This window comes from Anomaloglossus baeobatrachus (genome assembly GCF_048569485.1).
Source record: "Anomaloglossus baeobatrachus isolate aAnoBae1 chromosome 5 unlocalized genomic scaffold, aAnoBae1.hap1 SUPER_5_unloc_5, whole genome shotgun sequence".
Classification (NCBI taxonomy): domain Eukaryota; kingdom Metazoa; phylum Chordata; class Amphibia; order Anura; family Aromobatidae; genus Anomaloglossus; species Anomaloglossus baeobatrachus.
The window spans coordinates 901,882-926,447 of record NW_027441809.1 but is presented as its reverse complement, the minus strand read 5'-3'; the positions used below and the strand labels follow the sequence as shown (position 1 = coordinate 926,447).

At 45.0% G+C, this 24,566-nt stretch overlaps 1 protein-coding gene across 1 annotated transcript; it reads left to right on the top strand.

Moving 5' to 3' along the window:
• The first annotated feature begins 1,254 nt into the window (after positions 1-1,254).
• LOC142259260 (uncharacterized) lies at positions 1,255-12,875 on the top strand. Its single transcript, XM_075331739.1, has 5 exons — positions 1,255-1,417; positions 1,547-1,931; positions 2,015-2,112; positions 2,310-2,400; positions 10,528-12,875. The coding sequence occupies exons 2-5, from the start codon at positions 1,799-1,801 to the stop codon at positions 12,408-12,410; spliced, it is 2,205 nt and encodes a 734-aa protein (XP_075187854.1). The 5' UTR covers positions 1,255-1,417; positions 1,547-1,798; the 3' UTR covers positions 12,411-12,875.
• Positions 12,876-24,566: the final 11,691 nt, after the last annotated feature.

Here is a 24,566-nt window from a genome sequence, read left to right as displayed (position 1 = left end):
AAATGATACAGGTGACTCAATTTACTTATTATGTGACTTCTGGAGGCAATTGGTCACTCAGGGGCATCATACTACAAGGGGCTTAATACAAATGCACGTCACAATATTCAGATTTATATTTTTAAATATTTAGAAAAACATCTATCATTTCCTTTACACTTCAGAAATACTTGTTACTTAATGCTGGTATATCACATAAAATCACAATAAAATACATTTATGTTTGTGGGTGCAACGTAAAAATAAGCGGAAACGCTCTGGGGGTGTGAATACCTATACAAGGGGCAAAATTCCTCCATGACTAAAAATATCAGACTAGTTCCCTGGATCGATGTCCCATCACAAAATCTAGTCCTGATAACCTGCAATATATACTTTTTACGGAACTCATCTAAGCACGCCTTGAATTTTTGTAGTCTATCAACATTTATCACATCATGTGTCAGAGAGTTCCATATTCTCACTGCTCTTACAGTAGAGAATCCCCATCTGGGATTATGATTGAACCTCCTTGTCATCATTACAGGCCTCAGTTGTAAAAAGCTCATTAGAAATATCTCAGTCATGCCCCTGATATACTCGTACATTGTAATAAAATCGCCCCATAGCCTTTGTGTTTCTAAAATAAATAACCCCAAACTTGCTAACCTGTCCTCCTAGTGCAGACCTTCCATTCCTGTAATGGTCGCTCTTCTCTGCCCCCGCTCTAGTTCAGTTACGTCCTCCTCATTCACTGGAGCCCGAAATTGTGCAGAATATTGTAAGTGTGGCCGCACTAGTGACTTGTATAGAGGCAAAACTGTTCTTGTCCGGAGCATCTGTGCCTCGTTAACTGCATCCTATTATATTATCTGCCTTGGCAGCAGCTTCCTGGCACTGGTCGGTTTTCTCGTCCTCCCGCACACCCACGTCTATTTCAATGTCACTTTTCCACAGTAACTATTTAAAAAAATTGACGTTTAAGAATCAGCCGAAAAAATCTGGAAATCTAAACCCCTGCAAACATACAAAGAACAAAAACCCAACAGATTAATATTATCAAATAGTCACGTGCCATACATGTGGGAGAAAAGCCGCTTCATAATATTATTGGATCGAGGTTCTTCATTTCGGTTAATGCAGCCCCAAAACCATGAATTGTCTTCTCCTTCATGTCCTACATGTTAGCGTTATTTCTGCAGCCAGTGATCGGATATAAAGTCTCCAGTAATTATATTACTGTACAGGATTCTTTATGATGTTACATCGTCCTCTTCTCCCCATTCAGGTCCCTACAATATCGGATCCTCTCAGTGGAGATCTTCTATATAAGAGAATTCTCCTGATTGCCCCTTCAAGGATGGATATGGACAGGGACAAGATGGCGGAGAGGATATTACACCTCACCCTAGAGATCCTCTTCCGGCTTACTGGAGAGGTGAGAGATTCTGATGACGTCACATTACATCATTCTTATCTATGGGAATAACAGATGGACAGAACTGGAGAGGTGAGGACTCTGGAAATGTCTGGAGTGAGATTTATTACTGCGTCTCTCCATAACCAGGATTACACAGTAGTGAAGAAGACCTCTAGTGAGCGCTGTCAGGCCCCTGTGTCTGAGGGATGGGGAAGACCCCTGAGCCCAATCACTGGGCCTCCACCTAACCCCCCGATACATGAGGACATCAATGACCAGAAGATCCTAGAACTCACCTACAAGATGATTGACCTGCTGACTGGAGAGGTGACACTGCTGGGAATGCTGGGACATTATACAGTAACGCTATGAAGGGATCGGGGGTGACGGTATCATTGTATGTGTCAGGTTCCTATAAGGTGTCAGGACGTCACCGTCTATTTCTCCATGGAGGAGTGGGAGTATTTAGAAGGACACAAAGATCTGTACAAGGACGTCATGATGGAGGTTCCCCAGCCCCTCACATCACCAGGTAATAGACAGGACTAAATACACACGGCCTATAATTATCTGTATGTAAGGAATGAATTCAGCCCCTGTATTTGTCTCCTCCAGGTCTATCCAGTAAGAGGACAACACCAGAGAGATGTCCCCGTCCTCTTCTCCCACAGGACTGTAAACAAGAAGACCCCGATGTTCCTCAGGATCATCAGGTAGATGGAGAGAAGGTGCCATGAAATCCCCCTATGATGTGTAGACGGCTGTGAAGGTCTTGTGCTCAGTCTTGTTTTATCCTCCAGTATTATATGTGTTATACTTGTGTAATGAGAGCGGTGGAGATGGCAGGATTAGAGCTGATCATAGATGGGACTTCTCCATCTGTCTGTGACTTTTACAATATTTGTTTCAGGGGGAAGATCTGTCCCATATTAATACTACAGAGACATATGTGAGGGGGGATGAGCGGAGTAAAGAGGAGATTCCTACAGATAACCGCCCAGGTGAGTAGTGACCACTAAATGCAGAGAAGTCACAGATTCTTCTCAGTCACCGGCTGTGGCTGCTTTATCAGGGTTGTAGTCCGGCCATATCAAATGGTCACCATTCTCCTCCTAGACCACCACATGCTCCTCCACCCAAAACTGTTCCCTTTATTTTGGGCATTGGACGCCCTTCTGTTGCATTGAGATCTGTATCAGCCAGATCTTACAGGTAGGATCCATCCTATCACCTGAAATTCGAAGACGTTGACCCTTAGCTGCCCAGATCTCTAATCTGTAAAGCCAAAAGGAAGAACGGAGCCCTAAGCACAGCCATGGGTAGAGTGACCCATGACTCAGCTTTGGAGGGCAAACAAGAGGTTAAAAGCAGAGCAAGCTGGGCTGTGCTGGGGTTTGATACTTTAAGGGGAGGTAGTTTAGGGAGGTGTGGTCAGGAGATTTGTAGGAATGTATATAGGGTGAGGTAAAAGTGGTGGCCTGCAATCGGCACGTAGCCACCACTGCTGAAGGTACCTGTGCCCGTCCTCGCCTTCTCTCATCGCCTGGATCGGAGGATGTCTGCGCTGGAGGATCTTCAGGGACAGCGAGAGGAGCTGCCAGCAGGTCTGATGGAGCAGAGATCCAGGCACGGCTGCAAGAGATTGTGGGAGGACTGCCGGCAGGAGCGGATGCTGCTTCTACCCCTGCCCGGCCATCACGCAGGGCCAGGCTGCCAGAATGCCTCTCCCCTGACGTCGCTCCGGGCCCCGGTGGCGCCGCAGGAGCCCCTACGGGGACCCTCCTCATCATGGCCTGTTCCCTCTGCACCTGTTCGCAGGCCTCGGTGTGGGAGGAATCCATAGAGGCGGCTGGGACCTGCGAAGTGGGCGGGACCAGCAGTCGGTCATGGGACCGGGCCTCTTCCAGCTTCTAGCACCAGAGAAAAAGGCAACAACAAGATGGCGGCGGTTCCACCCGGCGATGCTCCAGTCGGTGGGGCTGCTTAGCTACGAGAGACCCATCACCTGCGGGACCTTGCGATGCCGGGGAGACAAGGCGGATACATGCTGGCCGTGGTTTCCTGGGATTTGGATTCCGGGAAGATGCCCACCGAGCTGTCAGCTCCCTAGTCGAGCTGGGTCTGAGCGTATCAGTGGGTCAGGGCTCACCGGTGGGCGACGCAGAGGATGAGATGCCGTGTCGGTTGGAGACGGGTCACCTGGATTCTGGAATGGCGGCTGGTCGGTGCTTCGTGCCGGCGCAGCCTGGTAAGTAGGGCTTTATGTGTGTCTTGTCCCTTTCTAATACAGTATAGTTTTTTTACTGGGGGTGGATGTCAGTCAAGTTGTTGATGTATCGTGTGGGCGGAGTATGGGGGATGCGGGGGGAGTACGGGATTTATGAGAAAAATTGAAGCAGACCAATAGGGGTTTATAATAATATGTACTATTTATTCGTTTTTATAGCGCTGTTGGTTCCATGGCACTTTGCATGTAGTGGCGGCGCCGTCCCCATTGGGGCTCACAGGCTGGGGTCCCTATCTGTAATTTTTTGCAGTTTACAGGGGTCGCTCATCCCAGTTGGGAACCCGAGGATGACTGAAAAAAGGGGTTGGTCAGTCTGAATATGGGGATCACACGGTAGTGCACTCTTGGTGTGGTTGCAGACAGCAGAGGATAATGAGGGGGATCATATTCTGGATGACAGGGTGAAAATGGCGTGGCGTATGTGTGTTTTGAAGGACTGCTGGGGTACCCTGGCATGGGAAGGGATAGTTTTGGAAGGAATATGTCCTTCCATGGGAGACGTTTGTGTTGGGAATATACTGTATATAAAACTTAATATAAAGGAGGTCTGCAGTCAGCAGGGGGCGCACTTGGGGCTGGCTTCAAGGCAGAAGAGTGCTGGCAGTTCTATGCAAGTTCAGGGTAGTTGTTAGTTTCAGCACCAGTGTGCTGGGTAAGTCGATTCATCGCACTGGGCATCCTGGTGTTTATTAAGAGGCGGGAGTCATAGTCAGGTGGGGATGCTTTACAGGGGGTGAGCCTGACGAGGGCTGAAGAGATGGTCTGCGACCTGAGAAGTGCTCGGATTAGGAACAGGTGGTGTTGTTAGAGAACAGTTTTTGCTGGGGTTGTTTAGGATTCCTTCTCCGCCACTTATAGTTCTGTTCTATCTAGAATTTGGAGTCTCGCTATTAATGCCCCCTGGTGGTGTGGCGTAGGGTTAGTCAAAAGGCAGTTTTCGGGGGACGCATGGCAGGTCCTTTCTTTTACCCCCCCCCCTCACTTTGTTTCGGCGATTTGGTCATTCGCTGCCGGGGGGGGGGAGCAAAAAGTAAAATTAAAAAAAAAAAAGAAAGGAACTTGAATAATTTGGATCAGTATGATTCGCCATTTCCTTAGGGGTGTTTTGGTTATGGCGGTATTAACCCTGCTCTTTACACTGTGGTGCAGACAGTGGTTGACATGTTTTGGACTGCGATAAATGCTATGGTACAGGGTTCATTTGTTAGCTAGGATGGACCGGCCCACCCTGACAGTCTGTGGTAGTTCGGTTGTTTTTGTGTCAGTGTTTATTTTAGGATAGGTTTTTTGCCCATGGGATATTCAGGTCCTGTGCGCTCAGTCTGAAGCATCTTGTCTTTTTTGGAATGGTAGTATGTAACCAGCTGGTGGATTTTGTGGGTGATCCACTACCCTGACAACTTGTGTTCATTGGACCTCCTGGGCCACACGTTTCGTTAGTTATTTCTGGCATCCATGGAGTGGGTAGCCGGTTGATGGGGGGGGTTCTTTTGGCGCACAAGAAAAATAGAAGGTTGCTCAACTGGCATTAGCTTCTTAGGGATCACAATTGATACTGTGCGCTTAGAGCGCAGGTTTCCAAAAAAAAGTGGTTATGCAGGTGTTGGAAAGTTTTCTGGAGATGTGCAATGGACAGTCTTTGTTATTGAGGGAGGTGATTGAAAAGTTTTGGCCGTGAGCTTTTTACGGATGTGGTGAGCCGTATTGGCTTTGGCTCGTATGTTAGGGGCAATTGGTGAGCAGACGTTTGGCTGGATTGTTGTGGGGAATTGAGATTCACCAAGAAAGTTAAGTTGCCCAAGTTTTTTCCCATAATTGGGGGACGGACAATTCGGGGTTATAGTTTAGTAATCGGGATACATTTCCATGACAACAACATGTGGGCAGTCATGGCCATCAATTAAACTGATGGTGGCGTCATCACCCATGGTTCGGTTTATGCGATAGCTCATCTCGGGTGTTTTGACTTCATTTTCTGGGTAGGGGTATTCAGGTTTCTGAGGTTGGAGGTCTCCATCATGGATTCACTCGCGCACTAGCAGTGGGATAATTTTGGGTCTTTGGTGCCTGGGCGGAGTCCGAGGCTGCCATGGGATAGTGGAGTGTTGAGCTGGGTTCTGAACACAGGGCTCATTGTTTAGTTCGGTTCCTTTGTGATTGGGCCGTAGTTCACCCTATAATGCAGCGGGGAAGGGTGGGTCGCCTGGCAGCGACAATTTGTGGAGTCAATATCCCAAGAGGATTTAGTGTGAGTGTCACTGTGTTGGTAAATGGGGTTGCGCGGTAGGGTTGGTTGGTCCATCAAGTTATTATGTTGGGTATGGGTGGCGTTTTCAGAGATAAGTTTGGTGCGGCAGGCATCATGAAAGATCTCCTGGTGTGTCAGGCCTTAAAAGGTTGCAGGAGGGGCTGACTTAAATGGATGTACATAGGCCAGTTGCATTCAAGGACCTAAAGGAGATGACCTCCGGGCTACATTTGATGTATTTTCACGGTTTGAGAAGGGTTGTTGGATTCGGCTTTTTCATGGGCCTCTTTTGGGGCCATGACCTCCGGGCTACATTTGGTGTATTTTCATGGTTTGAGAAGGGTTGTTGGCTTTTCATGGGCCTTTTTTGGGGCCATGAGGATTGGACAACTGGTAAGTGGACCAGACATTTGTGCCAATGCGGGGGGAATTCCTGGCATTCAGTCGGGATTGTTGGGATCCAGATGCCAAAGATCGAATCAGACAATGAGGGCAGGCTGGTGAGGTTGGGGCTTTAGAGGATTCAGGAGGCATCCTGTGGAATGTTTTAGACATTGGCTAAGTTTAGGGGCCAATCGTCCAGGGCCATTATTAAGGCATAGGGATGGTTCCTTTTTGTTGAAGATTCTGTCTCGTGTCATTTTTGTGGATGGTGCCTGGCTGCCTTATAGCAGTTAGGCTAACAGGTTTTTTTCATTCCATTCTTTTCAAATTGGGGTTGCAGTTGGGACTGTACGAGCAGGCTTCCTTCGGGAGGTGGTGAAAAGAATTGTTAGGTGAGAATACAAGAGATATAAACATGTATTTGCGCCCACATTCGGAGTAGGGGGGTAAAGGAAGGTATCATAAGGATAGCCTGAGAGGTTGGAACTCCTAGGTAAGATTCTTTTGACAGTGGTGAGGTCACTGTCATACCTTCTTTCCTTGTTTACTCCCCCCTCCCCCCCATTGTATTACCCATGGAGCACTCGGGCAGTGTAGTTTGTTGGCCATTGGAGGCTCGTTGGGTGTGAGGGAATGGGAACTGTGGGGTTTGTGTACATGTGTGGCGACTGTTCAGTGGATCGGGGTCTGGTTTGAGAGACAAGTGTTGTTGGAATTCCACCCTTTTGGAAGGTTGGACCATTCCCCTGATGGGTTTGCTTTACATATCCAAGGGGATTGTTCTGGGGTTTTAATTCAGGATAGCTGGCACGTTTTTTCTGCGCTCATGGGCGTCAATTTCCAATATGAAGGTGATGTGGTCGGACATTGTGCCCGGAAAATCGTGGCTTGCAGCTTGGACTGGTAATTTTCCAGCAATAGTGGTGCCCCCGAGCTTGTGGTCGCAGCTGGGGGCAATGCTGGATGGTTTCAAGTATTTATGGCTTCCGCCAGGCTTTGGAGCTCCAAGAACCTCCTCACTTTTCATGTTGATTTATTGTATTTTGTTATAATAAAGGCCGATTTGGCCATAATTAATCCAAAATGGTTGTCTGTCGTTTGTGGAAGGGCATCCAGGTATGGGGTGGTTGCGAACCCCGAAGGGGAGGTAAATTGAGGTACTAGGTGAAGCCTCTACAATACTGCAGTCATGACAGTGTACGTAGAATGTGCAGACAACTTAGAAAATCATGGGAAGAAAAATCTAATCAGTATGGTGGACCCCTAAGAGAAAGCGGAGGGTAATGATGCTGGTGACGTCCTAGATTCTTAGTTTGGTGCCGTGTTCTCCAGATGAATAAAGATTGATTGCTGTCAGTGGGAGAAACAAAATAATAATCTTGTAGTTGATGAGACCTCAGTAGACCTCTCTCCATTAATAAGTATCATAAGTACAAGATTCTTATTGTTTCTCCACTGAGAGCAATGAATCCATCTTCCTAGAATCTCGGCATCTTATTGATGGATCTTCCTTCTCTCCCTTCTGATGAATGAGCTGATAGGGGCGTTTATATCTAAAGTTGGGCATAGAGTAACTAACATATGAGGGAGGTTAGAATTACCCCACAGTGGGTACATGGAGGTCTGGCAGCCCACCTACATCATTTCCAAAATGTAATTAGAAAAAAAGGAAAGTAATTAACACTTAAAGTTCTGATATTTTTACCTTGAAGAGCCTGAAAGATATTTTCTCTGAATTGTACAAATGTCCATTATATAAGAACTTGTACTGGAGCCGTCCATTGTGGAGTCCGAGAGGCAGAAAGTAAATGTCTAATATTTCTTCAAGAAACTCATCTGACAGAAGATATTGGCCCCTACAATAGTTTGGATTGCCGAGAGCCCCCGAGCCACATACTGTAATTACTCCAGATGTGTCACCTCTAGTTACTAAATCACTGACGGTGAAGGCTGTCGGGTGGAGGGCGGTCATTTTAGTAGATGTGTTATTGTCTATAGTCACAGTTTTCTCTATAGTAGTTAGTACCAAAGCCGCTCTTATTTCATGGCTTTCCACTGCAGCCAGTTTTCTGCTCCTATCCAGGCCCCATTTCTCCAATCTGACATCTGTCACTTTACATGATAACAACTTTGTAATACTTAAAGGGAACCTGTCACCAGATTTGGTTACTATAAGCTGCGGCCACCACCAGTGAGCCTTATATACATGATTCTAGAATCATGTATATAAGAGCCCAGGCCGTTCTGTATAACGTAAAAAACACTTATTATACTCACCTACGGGGTGGTCTGGTCCGATGGGTGTTGCTGCTCTGCAGTCCGGTGCCTCCTCTCTACTAAGATGAGCGTTCTCTTTGTTTGCAGGCCCATAGGGATGATGTTTCCTGCGTCATCCACACAGGCCGGCATGTCAGTCCTGTGCAGGTGCAGTTTGATCTGCCCTGCTAACGGCAGGTCAAAGTAATGGCATGCGCAAGCGAAAGGAAAGGTTTAAGACCGCCCGTGCATGCGCACTACAATACTTTGATCTGCCATCCGCAAGGACTGCAATACCGGCCTGTGTGGATGATGTAGGACGCTTTGTCCACATGAAGCTGGGCAGAAGGTGCTGGACCGGAGACCAGCGACACCCATTAGACCGGACCGCACCTAGGTGAGTATTATAAAAGTGCTTTTTTTATGTTACAGGTAAAATATATCTTTGTACCGTGTTAGCCAGTAGAGATAAAACATTTTTTTAAAAGAACTGAGAGTCCTCAGTGGTTGATGCCTTTTAATGGCTAACTGAAAAGATGGTAATAATAGCAAGCTTTTGAGACTACTCAGGTGTCTTCATCAGGCTCAGTATAACCATCTTTTCAGTTAGCCATTAAAAGGTATCAACCACTGAGGACTCAGTTTTTTTATGTTATACAGAGCAGCCTAGACTCTTATACAGTATTCTAGAATGCTGAATTTAAGAGCCTATTGGTAGTGGCTGCAGCTTATAGGGGCCAAATCTGGTGATGGCTTATTTTTAATCTGACCTCAGTGTTTCTGAGATTTGTACTTTATCTTACTTGTACTGTTAGAATAATTTGTTTTGCATTTATTAAAAAAACAACAAACAAACCTGAAATTCGCCAAAAATATAAAAGAATTAGAAGTGATCAAACATTGCATTTCAATGCTCCTAAAACAAATAGTAATGCCATAAAATATAATCATTAAATAGAATTTACCGTATTCTGCTTTAGTCTAAATGACAGAAGCCATATCTCTTTATAATCAAGAGTCTTTCAGCTACAACCATTGTGGAAACCCTCCATTTTTCCACTATCGGAGTAGCAGTTTGGTATAACCTGGCCTACAAAACATTATTTGATGACTTAATAAAATATACGGGAGGCAAAATGAACAAAGAGGGTTGAACATCATGGTCTACTGGTTCCTGCTCTGAGGTCTACTGTTAGATTGTAAACAGTTTTTGTTTACAATTTACATAACTTGCAGCTTTTTTTTAGCTATGTTACGCTTGCGGGAGTGGACCCACTGGGCCGCAGCACTGGCTTAACCAGAAGGGGCGTAGCTAAGTAAATACCTCATCTTTATTGAAGCCTCTGATGGCGAGGCTAGGCTTGTGCTGGAAGGTAGCTACTTGGTGCTACTCCAGGGAGTCACGGGATGGCGACAGCTGTCCTCAGGAGTCGGGGTTAGGTTATACTGACAGTCACTGCAGGTCTGGCAAGCACAACTGGTATAGACAGATGCAGCAGGTCTGCTAAGCACATCGGATACTAGGATACAGACACATATTCACACCCACAATATAACACTCAGGAAACGGAGCTGACAACTAGCAACACGTCTCTAAGGATAGACCATGTTGCCCTGGCACTTCCCATAGGGGGAGGATGCCTTAAATACCCAGTGCCTCTCAGCCATAGGTTGACTTCCTGGTTAGGGCACGTTGGCCTTTTAAGAATAGGTGCTCGCGCCCTAAGCACTCTCCCAAGAGTTCTGCATGGTGTGTGCAGGCCCTGGGAGATGGCAGCAGTGACCATGGTCACGGAAGTCTCCACTGAGTGACCGGGAGGATAAGTGTGCTGAAGTCCCCAGCAGGAAAAGGGTGCAGGACCGTGTGGGTACGCCAGTAAATGTGTTACAAGCTATTTTATCAATGATATCCTTCAATTTGTATATATTACAAATATTTTTTATTCTTGGCAGATGAGTGTACCAGGAGAATAGAGGCACAACTGACATCTTCAATTTTTCAATCATATGACCTTGATATCGCACAAGATATAACTAAAGTGAATGCTACTATTCCAGATATACCATCATCCCCCCACAGCAAAGATCTATCATCAGTTTCTTTTAAACAACGCCTACCTTCTGATTCATCACAGACTATTAAAAAAAATAAATGTCACAAAAGAGGCATTAAAAATCAAAATGTTCTTACAGCAAAGAAGCAGTTTTCAACTTCAGAAAATCGAAAAATCCATAAAAAAATTAACACAGGGGAGAGAAGATTTTCTTCAGAGTCTGTTAGTTACCAGAAAACTCATACAAAGGAGAAGCCTTTTTCATGTTCAGAATGTGGAAGATGTTTTACCCGTAAATCAAATCTTGTTGCACATCAGAGAATTCACACAGGGGAAAAGTGTTTTTCATGTTCAGAATGTGGGCAATGTTGTGTAACTAAATCACATCTTGTTACACATCAGAGAACTCACACAGAGGAGAAGCCTTTTTCATGTTCAGAATGTGGGAAATGTTTTACACGTAAATCAACACGTTTTGAACATCAGAGAACTCACACAGGGGAGAAGCCTTTTTCATGTTCAGAATGTGGAACATGTTTTGCCCGTAAATCAAATCTTGTTGCACATCAGAGAATTCACGCAGGGGAGAAGCCTTTTTCATGTTCAGAATGTGGAACATGTTTTGTCCGTAAATCATATCTTGTTGCACATCAGAGAACTCACACAGGGGAGAAGCCTTTTTCATGTTCAGAATGTGGGCAATGTTGTGCAACTAAATTAAATCTTGTTAGACATCAGAGAATTCACACAGGGGAGAAGCCTTTTTCATGTTCAGAATGTGGGAAATGTTTTGCAGGTCAAACATATCTTGTTATACATTATAGAATTCACACAGGGGAGAAGCCTTTTTCATGTTCAGAATGTGGGATATGTTTTGCATATAAATCACAACTAGTTACACATCAAAGGTCTCACACAGGGCAGAATCCATATTCATGTTCAGAATGTGGGAAATATTTTGGTCAAAAATCGTGTCTTGTTAAACATCAGAGAACTCACACAGGGGAGAAGCCTTTTTCATGTTCAGAATGTGGAACATGTTTTGTCTGTAAATCAAATCTTGTTGAACATCAGAGAACTCACACAGGGGAGAAGCCTTTTTCATGTTCAGAATGTGGGAAATGTTTTGCAGTTAAATCATATCTAGTTACACATCAAAGATCTCACACAGGGCAGAAGCCATATTTATGTTCAGAATGTGGGAAATGCTTTAGTAAAAAATCGTGTCTTGTTAAACATCAGAGAACTCACACAGGGGAGAAGCCTTTTTCATGTTCAGAATGTGGAACATGTTTTGTCCGTAAATCAAATCTTGTTGAACATCAGAGAACTCACACAGGGGAGAAGCCTTTTTCATGTTCAGAATGTGGGATATGTTTTGCATATAAATCACAACTAGTTACACATCAAAGGTCTCACACAGGGCAGAATCCATATTCATGTTCAGAATGTGGGAAATATTTTGGTCAAAAATCGTGTCTTGTTAAACATCAGAGAACTCACACAGGGGAGAAGCCTTTTTCATGTTCAGAATGTGGGATATGTTTTGCACATAAATCACATCTGCTCACACATCAAAGATCTCACACAGGGCAGAATCCATATTCATGTTCAGAATGTGGGAAATGCTTTAGTCAAAAATCGTGGCTTGTTACACATCAGAGAACTCACACAGGGGAGAAGCCTTTTTCATGTTCAGAATGTGGGAAATGTTTTGCACAAAAATGCCATCTTTTTCAACATCACAAAACTCACAAGGGTAGAAGCCATTATAACACCTAAAAGGTGAAAAATGTTTTACTCAAATTATAATTTATCGACCATTAAGAAAAATTCACATGGGAGAAAATATAGATTTGACAAATTGAACAAGAAAACACAAAAGAAACAGTCAAGAGTAAAGGCAAGTAAGTAAACAAGAAAGGGAAAGCACGTTAGAAGTTACATTAGAATTATAATATATACAATTACTAATAGACGTCTGTTTTATAAAAATCAAATAAAAAACAATATTACATGTTTATTAAAAATTTCACATTGTTATATATTTATATATTCACTATATGAAGAAGAGTATTACAACCCTCCCCCCAAAATACCCAATATTCCTCCACCCTCTTCTTCCTAACTCCCAATCTCAGTGATCTGCCATTCATTACAGTTACTTTCAGCGCACAATCTCCATGTCTGAACAATGTCTGTAACTTCTCTATACTACAATAATAAACATGATCATGTTACAAATTACTATTTCCATCTACGATCCATTCCTTCTTTGTGGGAACATCTGATGTGATCGAGTTTTATAATCACTTTCCACTAAGTTTAGTAGTTTTTTCCTCATCATTGGGAACTGACTCCCTTCTCTATTCCCCAATACACATATTATAGGTTTTAAGGGGACTTTAATTGTAAATGCAAGGGGCTGCTGACAAGTCTTAGGCTTTGTGACCTTTTTTTTGTTTCTATGGTAACAAATGTTACATCACATGAAAGCCTTATATGTCTAATACAGGGGTCTCAAATTCGGCTGGGTGTATGGGCCGCACAGAGGAAAAAAAATAAATTGGGGGGGCGCATTCTTTGCAGGACAAAGTGACATTTTTATTGGTACCGTATTTTTTTTTTTTTTTTTTACACACCTTTGGATCACTAATTTTGAACATTTTTCACTTGTTTATTATAATAAATGTGTACATTCTTTGTTTAAATATATAAAAAAAAAATTTGATGGTAGAAAAAAAAGTCATGCCTTATTTTATTTTTTGGGGGTTTTTTTTTACATTTTATCCCTTTCTTGTAACTAATAGTGTTACAATTATCACTATGTAGAAATTTTAGCCAACATCTTTTAGTAATGTTCTCCATCTTGTTGTAATGTGCCCATCCTTGTCCCCTTGTAGTATTGTGCCTCATCCTAGTCCCCATCCTACAGTAATGAGCTCATCCTTGTCCCCATCCTATAGTAATGTCCCCAGCCTTGTCCCCATCTTATCGTAATGTGCCCATCCTGTAGTAATGTTTCCAGTCTTGTCCCCATCTTATAGTAATGTTCCCCATCTTTGTCCCCTTGTAGCAATCTCCCTATCCTGTAGTACTGTCCCCATCATATAGTTGTCCCATTCTATAGTAATTTGCCCATCCTACAGTAATGTCCCTATCCTATAGTAATGTGTCCACCTTGTCCTTATCCTATAGTAATGTCCCCAGCCTTATCCCCATCTTATCATAATGTGCCCATCCTGTAGCAATGTGTCCATCCTTGTCCCCATCTTATAGTAATGTCCCCATCCTATAGTAATGTCCCCAGCCTTGTCCCCATCTTATAGTAATGTCCCCAGCCTTATCCCTATCCTATAGTAATGTTTCTCATCCTTTTCCCCTTTTAGTAATGTCCCTATCCTGTAGTACTGTGTCCATCCTAGTCCCCATCCTATAGTAATGTCCCCAGCCATGTCCCCATTCTATAGTATTGTGCCCATCCTTGTAATCTCCCCAGCCTTTACCGCATCCTATAGTAATGTCCCCATCCAATAGTATTATGCCCATCCTTGTAATGTCCCCATCCTTTAGTAATCGAGAAAAATGGGGGGGAGCCAGCACTGCTTATGAGTGGGATGCAACTATGACAAAATAAAAAGTGTAACATTCACAAATTCATTCCTACTGTATCAATTCAATGAGATTTTTGGCAAATAATTGATCAATGATTTGAGCCCCCTGCCCCGTCACGGCAAATCTCTATAAGGGGGGTCCCTACACTACAGTTATAATATACATGCGTACCATGTGGTCTCGTGTGATGTGCAGGACACATACAGCCACCGCCTCCTGTTCCATAGGCATTATTACTTAAGCACCACCTGCCTGGGGCTGTTCCGCCCTTCATCCATGTCTGCTGGTCTGACACTGTGGGGGTTAGTTCTGACATTGTGCTGGTGTGTGTGGTTCCGCCGCACACGCTGGCACCTGGACTGCCCATCTACTCGCAGTTGTCAGCCCTTGCAGCATGGGAGCGGTTCTGACACTTCTCAGGTAGGTGATGTTCCTATATGGTCCTGCGCATTATACGAGACCTTATGGTACGTTTGTATATTATAACTGTAGTGTAGGGACCCCCCTTATAGAGATTTGCCGTGACGGGGCAGGGGGGCTCAAATCATTGATCAATTATTTGCCAAAAATCCCATTGAATTGTTACAGTAGGAATGAATTTGTGAATATTACACTTTTTACTTTTTCATTGCTGCATGCCACTCATAAGCAGTGCTGGCTCTCCCCCCCCATTTATCCTTTAGTAATGTCCCCAGCCTTGTCGCGATCCTATAGTCATGTGCCCACCTTGTCCCTATCCTATAGTCATGTGCCCACCTTGTCCCCATCCTATAGTCATGTGCCCACCTTGTCCATATCCTATAGTCATGTGTCCACCTTGTCCCCATCCTATAGTCATGTGCCCACCTTGTCCCCATCCTATAGTCATGTGGCCACCTTGTCCCCATCCTATAATCATGTGCCCACCTTGTCCCCATTCTATAGTCATATAGTCATGTGCCCACCTTGTCCCCATCCTATAGTCATGTGCCCACCTTGTCCCTATCCTATAGTCGTGTGTCCACCTTGTCCCCATCCTATAGTCATGTGCCCACCTTGTCCCTATTCTATAGTAATGTCCCCATCCTGTAGTAATGGGTGGGGGGGCAGTGGCGGCAGCTGAAAGGGGGCAGGGGCGTTATAACTTACCGATCGCTCTCAGCTTCCACAGACGCCGGAGTGAAGCTGAGGGAGTGGTCTCCGGCCCCAGATCCACAGTGATTGAAGAGATGAGTCACAAGGCCGGTCTCCAATCAGAGCTGGGGGTGGGTGAAACAGAGGTCACCCAGCTCCAGCCAATGATTGGTGCTACAGCTGCACTGACCATGGCTGGATTTCAATGTTTTAGCCATTTTCAATGGTTGAAACATTACAGTGGCTGTGATTGGCTGACGAATGCCGCTCAGCCAATCACAGCCTCCGTAGGTCCGGGGAGCAGACACCACCCCTCCGAGGTCAGGCAGAGGTTCTCTCCTCCCCGAATCTAAGGTATTTGCAAAGTGATCGCAGCCTCCGGGGCCGCGATTTCGCCATGACATACTGAGTACGTCATGGGTCCTTAAGTACCAGGGAGCCATGACGTACCCAGTACGTCATAGGTCGCTAAGTGGTTAATGTGCCATCCTTCACACACACAGACACTTCTCACCTGTCCTGCGTTCCTCAGCTGCCTCACCTCTGCTTCATGCGGCCCCCAGGCCCGTGCCACTGTTCACTATCGCGGCAGGTGCAGGGGCCGCAGCCACTGTCAGTGATTTATGTCAGATGATTGTTTTGCCGGCACGAGAGCGCAGAGTCCTTCACTCTGAGAGCGCACGCCGGCAAAACATTCATCTAACAAAGTGCAGACAGTGGCTGTGGCCCCTGCACCGGCCGCGATAGTCACTGGGGGCACGGGCCTGGGGGTCAGCCTGAGGGGCCGCATGCGGCCCGCGGGCCGCGTGTTTGAGACCCCTGGTCTAAAATATGTTTTCAAAATTTTGTGTTTGTTGCTTATGGCAACAGTGTTCTACGCAGTCGGGAAAACAAAATGGCAAAGTATAATGCGATATTCACAGCAACTGAGAGCAGAGGAGGGATACAATTCTTGTTTCTGCAAGGAAAGTCCGCAAAGGATATTCTTGATGGTATGTCGCAGACATTGGGGGATCAATGCCCTTCATATTCCACAGTTAAGAACTGGTTTGCCAAATTAAAAACAGGCCACTTCAGCACCAACCAATAATGAGGAATGCCATGGACGACCGAGAGTAATTGTTGTTCCGGAGATCATCGATGCTGTGCACAACCTCATACTGGAGAATCCACAAATTGCAGCTAAAGTAATAGCTTCCTCATGTCTAAATGTTCATGGATAATGACAAACATGTTCACGGGAAATCCCCATAATGCATGCTATCTGCAAAGTGGGTCCCCAAATGTTTGACAACAAATCAGAAGCATGAGAGTGAAAACTTCCCAGTCCATTTGTCAGCGTTTCCGGACTGATAAGAACTTCCTTGATCGACTGGTCACTATGGATGAGACCTGGATTTATTTGTATGACCCTGAAAACAAGGAGCAATCAAAAGAGTTGAGTCACAGTGGTCCTCCTCTTCCAAAGAAGTTCAAGGGGCAAAAATCAGCCACTAAGGTGATGGCGTCTGTGTTCTGGGATAAAGAGGGTGTGCTGCTAGTAGACTACCTTCAAAAGGGTTCCACCATCAATCCAAGATATTACATTGAACTTTTGGACCAATTGAAGGCAGCTCTGAAGGCCAAAAGTGTGGCAAACTATCCAAAGGAATCTTGTTCCTGCAAGACAACGCCTCCTCTCACACTGCACAAGCGACCACGGCAAAACTGGCAGAGCCGGGCTTCCAGCTGGTGACCACCCACTTTATTCACCAGATCTAGCGCTCCCTTTGACTCATCTGTTTCTAAACCTGAAGAAACACTTCAAGGGTACCAAATTTCACACCATTTCTTATGCTATGGCTGCTACGGATGCCTGGTTTGAGGCACAACCGAAATTCTTCTTTCTGCTAGGCTTACAGAACTTGGAATACTGATGTAAGAAGTGTGTTGTCATCAGTTGAGAGTATGTGGAATGAATGATAGGATGATGAAACTTATCTCGTTTCTTTCTGGGAAAAGCCAAAGACTTATCAGCAGCCCCTCATACTTACTAAATTGTCCCAATAACCTGACACCCAAAACATTTTTTTCCCAATAAAGTCTGAGTATCTAAACTAATGTTCTTCATTTCTTCTTCCTCCATTTACTTTTTGGTCGCCCAACCTGTTCCCTCATTATGACATATATCTTGGATACAATACTCCTTATTACTGCAATTTACTCACTCAATTACTGCAATTTCTCACGTTTTTTTTTTTTTTTAGATAATATGACCTCCTCGTTCTTTTCTTTCCTTTCCTTTCCTTGGCTGTTTATTTCTCCACACAAGGTCCTTGATGACATTTTATGATTTTAACCCTTTCATCCCCAGCCTGTTTTCACTTTGTGACCGGCCTTTTCTTGCAATTCCGACCAGTGTCACTTTATGAGGTTATAACACTGGAACGCTTCAAGAGATCCCACTGCTTCTGAGATCCTTTTTCACAATGTATTGTACTTCATGACATTTGTAAATTCAGGACGATTTTTTTTTTTTTTGCATTTATTTGTGAAAATATCATACATTTGGTCAAATTTGTAAAATTTCACAATTTTCAAGCTTTTCATTTTTATGCTATTAAACCAGAAACTTATGTAAAAAAAATAGTTAATAAATAACATTTCCCACATGTCTACTTTACATCAGTGCAATTTGTGAAACAGAATTTTTTTTTGTTAGGAATTGTTCAAAGTTCATCAGCAATTTCTAATTTTTCCACCAAAATTTACAAAACCATTTTTTAGGGACCAACATCACATTTAAAGTGACTTTGTGAGGCCGAGGTGACAGAAAATACCACAAAGTGACCCCATTCTCAAAACTGCACCCCTCACACTGCTCAAAACCACATCCAAGAAGTTTATTAACCCTTTAGGTGCTTCACAGGAACCAAAGCAATATGGAAGGAAAAAATCATAATTGTACTTTTTCCCACAAAAATCATACTTTAGCCATAAAATTATTACAATGTGTTGCACAATTTCTCCTAAGTACGCTGATTCCACATATGTGGTAGAAATCTACTGTTAGAGCGCATGTCGGGGCTCGGCAGGGAAGGAGCACCATATTTGAGTTCAGATTTAGTTGGAATGGTTTGCAGGTGCCATGTCACAATGGCAAAGCCCCTGAGGTGCCAGAATAGCAGAAACCCCCCACAAGTGACCCCATTTTACAAACTGAACCCCTCTATGAATTGATCAAGGGGTGCAGTGAGCATATTAACACTACAGATGTCCAATTATCACAAGGGGAATAGGTAAAAATGGCCCCATAATGTGATATAATCTAGATAGCAAGATATCACAACATGGAAAAAGTTCCTTAACACCTGAATAGAGTGATATATCAAATAGCATAAGGTGTAGAACAAGAAACATGTCTTAAAATGTAACTTGTAATAAATTCAACGATAAAAAATGACCTAGGTCCACTTATAAAAAACATACAATAAACGAAGCATCACATCTGGACCACCAAGCTCAAAAGGGTCCAAATGTGGGCTGTGGCACATTAAAAAGAAATGACCACAATAATCTGTACTAGACCCAATATAAACCGTCCTCTTACGAACTACAGTTTACTGAGAAGTTAAATAATCATGTATACATAAGATTTTATATACCCATCAGGTAAATGTATAACCAAACAAGGGGTCAGTACAAGATATTAACACCCTGAGGAGAGCAGTCTTCCTAAAAATGATGCTTATCAATCACCAACATCACTCATAATAAAGGAACGCTCTCACCCAAGTATGTCGCAGTAACCCAGCAGGATTTCTCTGATTCATGGAATCATGGTCAGGTATAACATAGAGATGACTAAAACGCTCCCGACGCGTTTCTTCTGGGCAGATTCATCAGGTGAGCACCAAACCCTTGTGCGCTTATATAGCGCCAATTTTCACTTTCAATTTCAATTTTCAGTGATTTCATAATTTTTCCCCATGTTTGGTCTTGAAAAGTAACCGTTACTGGCTGCACATTATGTTTAAATTATTTTTTTAGTGTTTCTTAAAGCCAGAAAGTTGACATTTGAAATTACTTTAGTTTTGTGCCATGTCTATGATCTGCTTTTTTTAAACAATAGTAAACAACTGAATGAACATCCTCAGAGCCAGGGGAGTCCATCACTTTTGCCAGGGGTAGTCTGTTGAAAATAAACTGCAGGAACTTGGTTAAAGTGAGTGACTGGGGGCCAGGCACAAACCACAAAATCTCTCCCTCCTGCAATAGAAGGGTTATCAATTCCACTGAACCCCCCTGAAGACCAGCGGCGGCTACACAGCGCCCCCCCTACCCCCCTGTGTAACGTCACATTAGATGAGGAGACTGACACCGTTGTCCCACTGTGTGCCAGATCTGTGATCCCATGCTGAGGGTCAGATAAATCATATAAAATTAGGGATTCCAGAAAAGAGAAAGAAGAAATAAAGCAAAGTAGAAAATATAACTGAATCCATTAAACTTACAGCTGCCAATATCACTATAGCAGTCATGGCGAACCTTTTACAGGCCGAGTGCCCAAACTGTAGACCTAAACTCAATTTTTTCCCCGAAGTGCCAACCGATCCTATTATGTAAATAATTGATTTTAACCTTATCTTTGCAGTCTTCTCTTCAGCAGGGGGCATCACGCTCATTCCTGCTTACCACACATTAAAGCTGAGCCTCTCCCACTGCCCGTTCCAGACACAGCAGTTGGATTGATCTTTCTGGAAAAGAATTGCAGCATATTGGACAGAGATTTTAGCATGGAATGCAATCAGATGTCACCCTGTAATCCACATCTACATTTCAAAGTATGAACATCTCGAAATCCCATAAAGACATATGAGTGTCTTCCCTCCCCTTTCATTGTGTAGTTATGTCCCCTTCCTCTGCCACTTCCTGATAAAAATGTCCCCCATCCCGATATATATTTCTCACATTCTGGTATATTTGTTCCCATCATGGCCCCATCCTGGTTAATGTACACCATCCCAGCATATTCCCCATCCTGGTAAATGTTCCTCATCCTGGTAAATGTTCCCCCATCCCAGCATGTATCTCATACTGGTAAATGTACCCATTCCTGGTAAATGTTCCCCAATCCTGGTAAATGTCCCCCTTACTTAGGACTTTTCTTCCCCTGGGTCAGCCAGGGGAGGCGAAAGGCACACGTATTTTTGAGAGTGCTTCATGCAAAGCATCTTTTTCTTTTTCAAAAGGGGGTCAACTGATGCCAGTCAAGTGGGGTGTGTGTGGCCCAATTAGTGGAAACGAGGGAGACTGTGGTTGGAGTCCCCTCGATTTTGAAAAAAAGAACCAAGATGAACAAGTCATGGCTCTCAGAGGACTTTTCTTCCCCTAGGTCAGCCAGAGGAGGCGAAAGGCACGCGTATTTTTGAGAGTGCTTCATGCAAAGCATCTTTTTCTTTTTCAAAAGGGGGTCAACTGATGCCAGTCAAGTGGGGTGTGTGTGGCCCAATTAGTGGAAACGAGGGAGACTGTGGTTGGAGTCCCCTCGCTTTTGAAAAAAGAACCAAGATGAACAAGTCATGGCTCTCAGAGGACTTTTCTTCCCCTGGGTCAGCCAGGGGAGGCCAAAGGCACGCGTATTTTTGATAGTGCTTCATGCAAAGCATCTTTGTAAGCTTGAAAATGGGGGTCAATTGATGCCAGTCAAGTGGGGTGTGTGTGGACCAATTTTTGGAAACAAGGGAGGCTGTGGTTGGAGTCCCCTTGCTGTGTTTTACATGCTTTTAGAAGGGCATGACATGGCTTAGAGGTTGACTTTCTGCATCTGCAAACTGTTGGCTACCAAAAAGCTGCCTTTGCAACCTTTTTAACCGAGGATTTTCGAGACCTTATGCCCATCTCAGTGCCCCAAGAGCCGATGCCCAGGCACCACTCCTCCAACAAAGGCGTCCACGCGCTACACCAGCATGTCGCACCAAACATCACCGCTTCTTTGAGAAACTGTGTGACAGGGTGCATTTCACCACAGATACTTGGCCCAGTAAGCATGGACAGGGGCATTACATGTCGCTGACTGGGCAATGGGTTACTATGGGGAGAGATGGAGAAGGGTCTGCTGTACAAGTCTTGCTGTCCCCATGAGTTGTATCAATCCTTCCTCTGTATGTAGAAGTTAATACACTGCTTCTGCCTCCTCAACCTCGTGTGGGTCCTTCACCTCGGCCCAAACCCTGTGTGGTCAGGGCACCCTTCCTTGTAACTGCGCACAAGGAAAACCACACACCTCCTTACTATGCTGCCAGCAGAGCTCAATGCCATCATGCAGTCAAATGTTTACTTTGAAATGTATGGGAAATGTGAGTCACACCGCTGAGAAGTTGTGGACGGTTAGCTCTGGAGACCAAGTTTCATCAATGGTTGTCTCCACTCAACCAGCAGCCAGGGAAGGCCGGGTGTGACAATGATGCAAACATGGGTGCGGCCCTTCGCCGTGACAATGTGACACACGTGCCTTGTGTGGCTCACGTGTTGAATCTAATTCTCCAGCAATTTTTAAAACACCATCCCGGCCTACATGGCCTTGTGCAGCGGGTACGCTCACTATGTGCTCACTTCCATCGTTCGCACACAGCAGCTCAACAACTTTCCTCGCTCCAGAAGTCTTTAGGTCTGGTGGTTAAACGCCTGAAATGCGATGTGCCGACACGCAGGAATTTGAATCTGCACATGTTGCAGCGTTTGTGGCAGCACCGCCGAACCCTGCTGCAATACGTTATGACATATAGCCTGGCCTAACTTGATCCAGAGGTGGTGCAGATCACGCTGCTGGAGTGGTGTCAGATCAAGGACCTATGCACCCTTCTACACAGTTTACAAATGTCGACAAAGATGTTTAGCACTGGCAATGCCATTCTCAGCGTGACAATTCTGGTCATCTACATGATGGAGCACACTGTAAGCATTATTCGGAGTCAGGTGTTGGGACAAGAGGAAGGTGAGGAAGTACAGGAGGAGTCATATGCGGAAGGGATAACAAGATCTATGAGGTCCAGATGGTCAGCGGCACCTAGGCGGCAGTCATGGTGGGGGAGAGGGATTAACAAGGGCGCATAGTATCAGCAAAAAGTGTTGAGGAAGGTGCAGGAGCCCATGAAGAAATGGAGGACGAACTGGCGATGGGCATGGAAGACTCAGCAGATGAGTGAGAGCTTGCTCACATTTCGGTTGTGCGAGGTTGGGGGACAGGGCAGAGGAAGGAGGCACGATTCTCACCTCTCTGCCACCAACATACCAAGGACTTGGTCCTCCTGGATGCACAAGACACATGAGCGCCTTCTTGCTGCACTACCTATAACATGACCCTTGGATTGTACGAATTCGAAGTAATGCTGACTACTGGGCTGCCACACTGTTAGATCCCCGGTACAAGACAAAATTTGACGAAATAATTCCTGCCATAGAAAGGGACGCACGTATACAGCAGTATCTGCAGAAGGTGGTAGCAATCTTAGATCTGCTTTTCCACTAAACACCAGTGCTGCACAGAGTGAATCTCAACGCTTTGTCGTGGATAGGAGGAAATGGTCTTTTACTTGTCCACATCTGAGGGACCGAGGGCTGGCTGCTGTACTGAGATGGCATTGAGTACGGTGTCCCTGCAGCGTTGCACTTTTGGTCTTATACAAAATGAGTCGAAAAAGGACAGATGCTGGTGGAAAGGGGAACAGGTGTGTTGGAAAGGGGAAAAAAGTTTTTGTCCGTGGGTTTGGTGGTTAAGCAAAAGTAACATTTGCTGAAGAAACACCATCTGTTACAGTGGGACTGGGAGATTTGGATAAGGTGGTATATACTATGTTACCGCTATATAACGAAAATTAATAAGAAAAGAAAGAGAAAGGTATATATCCCCATCAGCAGTCAGTGTCCACCGTGCTCCCAGATGGAAAAGGAGAGGTTGGCAACTGGAAGGTTAGGTGGAGGATACAGAGCTGTGTGGCTATGAAACTAATAGTAGCCTGAACCGAGTTAGACGCCACTTGGATCTGGAGACTGGGAGCCCTGTTAGCGTCACAGGGTCAACACGCCCACCCAGCCCAGGAACTCCCTGTTAACATCACAGGGGCCATTGAGTACGCTGACCGTGTGCATTGGGGCCACACCTGTGGACAGCAGGCGCATCAGCAGCAGCAGGCCTGTTAATGCCACTGGGCTGCACAAGCAGGACTGGTAGGACAGGAGCTGGTCTTAACCGTTCTGCGTTACCAACTGTGGTGGCGGCCTGCATCGACGCCCTATCCCTGCCTACCTCTGGCATAAAGCCGCAATGGGTTCAACACATGGAGGTGTGCTCTTTCGGAGCATAATAGAAGACTGCGCACCTCCTTGTTGGCTCCAGCCCGTTTTATAACCTGGGTCCGCCCCAAACCAGGGTCGACCACAATGCACCTCCTGGAGACAAAAGCAGAGTGACACGTCATGAGTGGCATAACTAGCGTCCTATTTGGAACCGCAACTTCAATAATGACCTCATGGCTGCCACGACACAAATACCTCACCAGTCATCGTCTGACCATCAATAATGAGGTGACAAGTCATAGGGGCGGGCCTCTGCAAGCCATTTGGGAGTGGCCTGGCCACATCGTCAGGACACCTGATGCCCTGTGGTCTATATGGGCCCCCCACATCAGGGGCAGGGCCAAAGAGTTCATTACCGGAACTAGTCTCTGATACAGTAAGTGTCTGAGCATGCTCAGTAGCATGAAATACAGTCTCTGAAAAAAGACTATCAGCTTTAGCATGGTGTCTAGGCACAAAACAGGACTTAGACCCGGCACGGAGTGCAAGTACCTGTGCAAAGAGGCTTTTCGCACTAAGTGTGGGATCATGCGCTGTATCCCGAAATGAAGACTTAGCCTCAGGAATGGCACAGTCAGGCTGAGCATACTCACTAGGCGAAACACTGTAGTTAGGCTGCGGCTGGGGTAAATCGGCACACGCATGCGCACTAGCTGCCTCTCCACACTTAGACGTGGAGGAGAAATTGCTCTTCGGGTGTGGACTTGGAGATGCTGTCTATGAACAGAAGGAAAAGCTAAAGGTGTGTGTTACAGCAAGGAGCCACTGCGGAAACACTTCGTTCAATTGTGAGGGGAGTCATTTTGGAGTTTGGTGAGGAGTACCGTAACGCCAGTGAGCAGCATCCTGTGCCACAGACCAACATTCTTACGG